At 41.3% G+C, this 8,620-nt stretch overlaps 1 protein-coding gene across 1 annotated transcript in view; it reads right to left on the reverse strand.

Moving 5' to 3' along the window:
* LOC107040317 (zinc finger protein rotund) overlaps positions 1 to 8,620 on the reverse strand; it is a 69,770-nt gene that overhangs the window by 41,257 nt on the left and 19,893 nt on the right. Inside the window, exon 3 of the mRNA XM_029126249.1 lies at positions 955 to 1,276. Coding sequence (XP_028982082.1) covers positions 955 to 1,276 — 322 coding nt within the window. The remainder of the gene's footprint in view (positions 1 to 954; positions 1,277 to 8,620) is intronic.

Here is an 8,620-nt window from a genome sequence, read left to right on the forward strand (position 1 = left end):
GGGGGGGGGGGGGGGGAGAGTAAAGTGAATCTTAATTCGGTCCAACGAGATTTTTATACCATAGGGAAAGGTTGTGGCACCCCCGAAGCCCAAGAGCTTGACCGTTTCCCGGGATAATCCCTTCCGAGTGACTACCTTCATCCTCTAATGAAATTCTTTCTGAAAAAAGGTTATGCACGGATACTAACCCAGGCGTCCTTTACCATCCCTATTCAACTTTTCTGATCCTCGAATGTTGATTCGGTTTTTATTTTAAATTCATTAGCGATGGAGGTTTGTTGCTGAATAATGCGGTTTTTTTGTGTTTTTGGGTGGATGGGATTCAGTTGGTGGAGATTATCTCCGGAAGATGTTTTTTTTTTGGAAAATATGAAAAAACCTTTTTTATAGGGAATTTCGTCATCTATAAAAAAGATTTTATGATATTTTTTCGTGGAGTTGATAATTTTAGAGATAATCGGGTAATTCAGAAAGAAGTCTTGGAACAATGAAATTTAGGCGACTTTTTCTAAAAGTCGGATTATTTTGGAAATGAGTAGTTTTACCAAAAAATACCAGAAACCCTACATAGATTCTACATAGAATTTCATCGTCTACAAAACAATTGTGACATTTTCTCGTAAAATCATTACTTCCCTACATAATCATCGAATTGATGAAGAGGTCTTGAAAAAGTCCAATTTCTCCGGCGTTTTTCAAATCCTTTATTATTTCAAGAATGGGTAGTTCTATGAAAAAACATGACAAAACCTTTTTTACGTAGAATTTTATCAACTATAAAAGAGTTCTTATGATATTTTCTCCTAGACCCACTCATTCTTGCAATAATCAACAAATAAACCAGACTATATCACATGCCGCTTGAATTTCTTTCGGAGAATCTCCTGAGCAATCCCCAAATGATGTTAATGATATAATGAAACAAACGATTAATCATCAAGAATAAAGACTTACCCGTATGAAGTCTCGTGTGCTGCTGTACATGGCTGAGCTGTTTGAATCTTCTATCGCAGTAGCTGCATTTATACGGTTTTTCACCGGTATGAACCCTGATATGCTGCACCAACTGATGATTACTCGAGAATGATTTTAAACACTGTTGGCACTGATGTGGTTTCACTTCATTACCAGTTATCATACCACCAGGTCCAACGCCAACACCAAGACCACCGAGACCAGGTACACCAGGCCTACCACCAAGACCACCAGGCCCAAGATCACGTGCGTGCATTGCACTCTGCATAGCGCTCTTGTGCATGAATATCTGCGAGAAGAACTGTTAGGGTTAGTTGGTATGCTGTACTTACTGGCGAACCAGGGTTATACGAATTGAACCATCACGGATAAAACGATGATGTCATGATGTTTGATGATTCAATTTGTATTTGTGAAATAATTCGGGTGACTGATTAAAAAATGGCATTCAATTTTCGGACGTAGTTATCTCGCCCATGAGTAGCGCTAAGAGAAAATACCAGAAAACCTTTTTTATGAGGAATTTTGTCAGCTTCAAAAAAGATTTTGCGATATTTTCTCGTAAACTCACTCGTTCTTGAGATAATCGATGATTTCAGGGAAGCAATTTTTTTCATCTACTCAAAACTTGAAAGACGATCGGACGACTCGAACGATTGCGTCGGCATTTCCTCTTTATTCAGAAAGGGGACACTCAGCTTCTGATTTATATGCCCATTAATTGGCCCTCGGTTATGAATGATGATTTGTTGCGCTCTTCGATGATTCAATTTGTGTTTTTGAAATTTTTCATGTGACTGATTAAAAAATGGCATTCAATTTTCGAACGCAGTTATCTCGGCTATGAGTAGCGCTAAGAGAAAATACCAGAAGACCTTTTCTATGAGAAATTTTACCATCTTCAAAAAAGATTTTATGATATTTTCTCGTAAACTCGTTCGTTCTTGCGATAATCGACGATTTCACGGAATTAATTTTTCTCGTCTACCTAAAACTTGAAAGACGATCAAACGAATCGAACGATCGCTTCACCATTTCCTCTTTATTCAGAAAGGGGATACTTAGCTTCTGATTTACATGCCTATCAATGGGCCCTCGGTTATAAACGGACAGTTGCACACAATGTAATACAAATGAATTGCCGGACAAAACACATCAGTACAAAAAAAGGGTTGAAGCAAAAGGTGAAATAAAAGAGACGGTTTATTCGGATAACGGGTTGGGGGGAAGGGGGGAACAGGTGTTACCGTACCACCCCCACCTACTCTCAGTTGTGTGGGTGAAAAAAACGATGGGGAAGGAGGTTAAAACGTTTTATTACCAGTCCTTTCTTCAGATATACAGTAACAACTACCAATGATGATGAACAACTGTGATGTCACGGGTCTTCAAGACTTTAAACTGAAGAAAAAGAAGGCAAAAGGAATGACGGGAATTTTTATTAAAATATGGTAAAACTGTAATTAAAATTGGTGGAAAAATTCTCGTGATAAGTTTTAAGAATCTTATGGCTTTCTGTTACTCATCTTTTTAAGAGAGGTTGGTTTTTACTGGACGAATTGAAATTGTCACAAGTTTCTACCACTTATTCTTCCTCGTTTTCCACTCTCTCATTGCATCTGAGGAAAATTTCCACCCTTTCTCTCACGTTTTTTTCCCTTATTTTTATTCCGACTGAAGTTGAGGAAGAAGAACGGCGGAGGGGGTGGGGGGAGGAGGAAGGGGTTGAACGATCGACGTTAATCCTCGTGGGAGCAGAAGTGCTGTCCTTTTATCATCTCCATATTCTTTATTTTCAGACTTCTTACATTCAGGGTCGAAAATTTCTTACGATTGTAATGATCAATTGAATTTTCAGTAGTGACTCGAAGTTTAGGGTGGAGGTTAATGGGTTTTTATGAAAAAATAATCGAGATTTAATGTTCAACGACAGTCACCGGGCCGGTGAAATTATTCATAAGCCACTCCTTTTCTTGAGTCTAAAGGGGAACCAAGTAGCGAGAGAACGTAAAACGTAAGAAGGGGTTGGAAAATTTCTAGCGAATGGGTTTTTTGTACCAAAGTGGAGACTCGCACTGACCATTAATCACATTTTTATCTCGTTGTAGAACGGAAAATAGCGCGGGCTCCTTGGCTTGAATCTATGCTCACTTTTTTTTCTGATTTATCACCGGCGACAGTGGAAAAAAAAAGAGAAGCAATATGACCGCGAATGAGACATCAGGAACGGAAGTCTACGACTTTAATGTCGCCGTCTTGTAGGAAAAAAGAAATGAAGATTTCGATTGTATGCAAAGTGGAGGATTTCAACCTCTTGATTTCCAAATTCCCCACCTGACTATCGCCAAAGCATAGAAGAATGTCGACAACAGGCTCACCTGGATCGTTAACGCAACCCTTTGAGACAACCCCTCCCGGAAACCATCAAATTTACCCAACCTCAACCCCTTATTATCATTCCGGTTGTTGAAACCATCTCAGCGGAGGGGTTATTGATCACAGGGAATGACTCTCATAGGAATAACAGCTGATCCTCGAGTGGATTAAGCCTGGTCAAGAATTGATGACAAAGTCATTGGTGAAAGACATCAACGTCAAGCCGTTATGGCGATTCCTTCTGTCAAAATCATCCCATCTAGCTGATTCAACCCCCTTGAAAGGTAAAAAATCGATGATGAATTTGACCAGACAACCCATTAACAACCCTCATCAACCAAAACACCAAATCATTATCTCAGTTATATTCAGTAACACGGAATCCTTGAAAGTATCCTCATCATGTCGACTTTCTCGTTGAACACCTGATTGTCCCCAATCCATGGAAGAATGTTGACGACAGGCTCACCTGGATCGTTAACGCAACCCTTTCAGACAACCCCTCCTAGAAGCCATCAAATTTACCCAACTTCAATCCCTTATTTATCATTCCGATTGTTGAAACGATCTCAGCGGAAAGCTTATTGATCACAGGGAATGACTCTCGTAGGAATGACAGCTGATCCTCGAATGGATTAAGCCTGGTCAAGAATTGATGACGAAGTCATTGATGCAAGACACCAACATCAAGCCGTTATGGCGATTCCTTCTGTCAAAATCATCCCATCTAGCTGATTCAACTCCCTTGAAAGATCAAGAATCGATGACGAATTTGGCCAGACAACCCATCAACAACCCTCATCAACCAAAACACCAAACCACCATCTCAATCACACCCAATAAAACTGAATCCTCAAAAGTATTCTCACCCCTTCACCCTGAACACCTACGAAAAAAAAAGGAGTTGGCTACAACAACACAAAGCTCCAGCTATCACCTGCTTGCCATATGTCCGGAGGGAAGTTAGAAAGGTAGGAAAGAAGGTGGGAAGAAAGGAAAAGAGTTAGGTACAACCACTCTGTTTTGTATAAACTGCACTGACTCATGAAAACACACGTGACAACCGTACACTTTATTCCACCCACGCTGGTGAGCAGCCTTCGCATATGGTCTGACGGAGCATGGGTTGTGTGAAACAATGTCGGGTATGAGAATACAGTCACGAGAGACTTTCTGTTGACATTGATGCAGTTGGTCAGTCTGAATGATCATGTTGAAGCTAACAAAGACAACATTCGAAACAACATCTCCAAGATCATCGATCTCTGATTGATCATTCATCATTACCTGGGAAGGGAGACGATGGGGATGCTGATACAGAGGTGGACCATAAGGCGAATGATCGTGCTGATAACCATTGACACGGGGATGCGACTGCTGCTGAATCTGTCCTGATTCCGAATGTACATTCGGCGTTGATGGCGGGGGTGGTGGCCAACGTGACTCCATACCACCGCCGTGACTCTCACTTCCGGTATACATTTTTTGTTGTAAATTTTCACTTTCCACTCGTCAATTCACCATATGTCACTGCCATCTCTCTCAACGCGAATAAAGAAATCATTCGATTGTTGCGTGGCGCCTAGAGTTTGTAGTTCACGGATTTATTAAACTGGGATTGGTGAGTAGATAAGACGCTTTACCATTATGTAAGAAAAATAGCAATATTATATTGCGTAATTGTGAAGCTGATCAGGCGTAATGAAGAACAAAGTCCCTTTTTTAAAAATAGGATGATGGTTCAAAGATTAAACATCTATGGGATAGATCGAGTAAACATTATCACTATCAGTTTGGTAATTGGAAAAATACAAGTTGCTGAAAGACCAGAGTATTTTCAGATACTGATCGCAATGATCTGTGAAAAAAAAAATGGCGGCACTTATCAGGAACACTCCCGGAAACAAGTTCGCGAAGGGGTTTGAATATTTTTATCTGAAAAACCGGAGAGCGATAACTGGGTCTTGATGAGATTGGAATGGTCTCATTAAGAGAGCAATTGATCTAAATAATGAATAGTCCAATTGTCCAACGACGCCATCCACTATCGAATGGCGTTGGAAAACTAAAAGGGGGGACGATTTCTTGCCTAGGCCGAGGAGGGCGATAGATAGAAAAAAGGCGTCATTGGTTTGTGCAGAGAAAAAAATGGAATATCATAAAAATCATCGTGTGAATAGATGCGGAGAGGGTGGGAGTGGCTTGTAGACGAGGTCCCGCTTGGTCGATGCTGATAAGACGATTTGTGAAAAAATCGGCTCAACAGTGATATCGATTGAAATAACACAACCACGAGGGATTCATCGTATTTGGGACGCACAACCACTGGCGACACTCAATAGCTTTAACCAATGAGCGAAGGCAGGAGGAAATACGGAATTTATCTCTCTCACTCACTCTCTCAACATCTTTATCTTTACCACCACTATAAACTCGAACATCAGAGTGAGTGTGGTTGAAAAGCGCCGGTAGAAGTTCCCGCTATTCGGGAAGCAATTCACCGTGGCGGTTGGTAAAGAGTCATCGTCCATTTGGATTTTTACCAAGCCGGGTAAATCGACTTGCTCGGCCAGACTAACGCCAGACGCTGGGCGACCAACTGCGGAGAGGTTAGGGTAGGGTAATAACGCGCCAGGGAAAATGGAAAGGTCGTCTGGATACTTTCGACTGGACTTGACATACTTGTTTTATTGTAGTAAAATGATTTTTTTTCTTTGATATTTTAAGGTTAGGATTTTTTCTGTCGATCGGGGGTAGTCTTGTATGTTATTGACTGAGGCTAGTTCAATTTTTCAATGTGTTATTTTCGCTGCGGACAAAATCCCTTTGGAAGAACTTTCAACATTCAAATTTCGCGGGAAAAAATTCCCCTAGGAATGCTCCAAAAATGTGTTGGCACCAGTGGAATTTCATCAGTTGCCTTCCTTCCTCAAGGAATGAGGCATTGGAGATACAGCCGGCAAGTTTTGTGATAGTTATACTAGCATTGTCAGTGCTTACATCGTGATAACGCGGTAATACGTAAATGGCCGCTGAGAGGTTAGGGTAGGATAATAACGAGCCAAGAAAAATGGAAAGGTCGTCTGGATACTTTCGACTGCACTTGACATACTTGTTTTATTGTAGTGAAATGATTTGTTTTCTTTGATATTTTAAGGTTAGGATTTTTTCTGTCGATCGGGGGTAGTCTTGTATGTTATTGACTGAGGCTGGTTCAATTTTTCAATATGTTATTTTCGCTGCGGACAAAATCTCTTTGGAAGAACTTTCAACAGTCAAATTTCGCGGGAAAAAAATCCCCTAGGGATGTCCCAAAAGCGGGTTGGCATGAGTGGAATTTCATCAATTGCCTGCCTGCCCATCGGAGGCAACATCCCCCATTCTTGCTTTCTGAAGAGATGGCCGATGTATTGGAGGACACAGCCGGCAGGTTTTGTGATAGTTATACCAGCATTATCAGTGTCTACATCGTGATAACGCGGTAATACACAAACGGTCGCGTGGCGCTCGGGCATCCCTACTTTCTCACCGAAAAGCTTTTCACTGGCGTCGACGAGACGCCGGAATCACTCAGGAATCTCGAGCATTGTTCTTGGGACTGCCTCAATCGACAACCGGAATTATATTAAGGATTTTTCTTTTTACTCTTTTGATATCAACGGAGCTCCATCGAACTATTTAATCGCATTATTTTCAGTTGGATTGGCGCCGGGCACGCGATCCTCCGATTTTATCGAGTTTATTTTTCTTACCGAGATTATTATTGAACTTTCAATTTTGAGAGGTTATAAAAATGAGAAGTGACGGAGCAAAGTGCTATTCTTTCATCGCATGGAAATGCCGATAATTTTTCAATAATTTTAACCTCATTTTTTCCTGTTATACAACCCGAATTATCGAATTACAAATTATTTCTCGTCGAAATGAGCACAGACGTGTTTTCTCAATCAAAAAATGATACAAAAATAAACCCGCAGGACGTAAACAAAGAGGACATCTCGCGGAAAAGGGTCTTTGATGACTCCTCTACCAGGGGGAGATTCCAGAAGGCCAATAAAATACCTCGGGAAAATAATTCGATGGGGGAAAAAAATAATCGAATGAAGCTGCCGCTGAAAAAAGATACGTAAGAGGCAAATAACGAAGGTACAAGAGACGCTGGGAAAAGTAGTTGGGGAGGGGAGGGATGAGGATGAAAGAAGGGGCACCTGGGGAAAGGGGGAAATGCAAGTTAAGGCCAGAGTGTAGAAAAAAAAGGTGAAAGAGAGAAAAAAAATATCCCGACAGGCCTTGGCTGCTGCAGTTGTTGGGCCGCGTTGCCAAGTCTCATTTGTTTATTGAAGACGCGCGGGTGGTAATATTAATCTTCCACATATATCACGGGTATTACAATCTGCACCTCATTATATTGATTTTCCAATACAAAAATAAATGGAACAATTTTTTTTCTTTTCGTTCGCAACAGAGAATTTTTTTTCTTTATGAAAAAATTATTTCCACGGGGGGGGGGAATTAGTTATTGAAATTATGCAGATACATGGGCTCATTTTTTAGTGAATGTCAGAAAGCACTTTTTATGAAAATGAAAATGTCAAAAAAAATTTAACCTCGAGTCTCGTCGCAAAAATAGCGCCCGCATCGTTAATCCGGAATCTTTCGTGACTCAGTGGCATTACGCGCGTCTCAAATCGCTTCTCCCCCTCGCTCCCCCACGAGTATTCTACCCTTTGATTACTCTTCGACTTTCATTACAGACCCAATATTCATATTTATGTACATATACAGGTGAAATTAAGTACACGCGTGCCTCGAGGACTTTTGAAAAAAATAGAAAGGTGGAAAAATCGGCGGCAGCCCTAACCTCTCCCAAAACGCGTCTTTCCAACCTCGTTCTTCCCGTTTCACCAGTGATCCCGTAAGTTCGTCTTGCCCACCCCTCCAACCCCTCTTGACCCACCGACTTCTTCTCTGTCGTCTAGATGGCGCGCTTTTTGATACACGCAATGCAATTTCCGCGTTCCTAGCTATGGGATACGAGTGTGTGTGGGCGGCTGAGATGGCGTTGGGGGTGGGGAAGGGGGGGGGGAGTAAGGGGTGGGAGTGGAATGGATATTAAAAGATGCAACTGATTTACATTTGCGTGTCGCGTGTCTATCTTTATTGTTGGTTTTGCTGTCGCTGTGTAAACAAAACTCGGGTATTTAAAAATTGTATTTTTCAATGGAGGTTATGTATGTGTGAGAGAAGTGGGGGGGGGGGGGCATAGAGG

The sequence above is a fragment of the Diachasma alloeum genome, unplaced genomic scaffold (assembly GCF_001412515.2).
Source record: "Diachasma alloeum isolate Michigan unplaced genomic scaffold, Dall2.0 Dall_scaffold_00327, whole genome shotgun sequence".
Taxonomy (NCBI): domain Eukaryota; kingdom Metazoa; phylum Arthropoda; class Insecta; order Hymenoptera; family Braconidae; genus Diachasma; species Diachasma alloeum.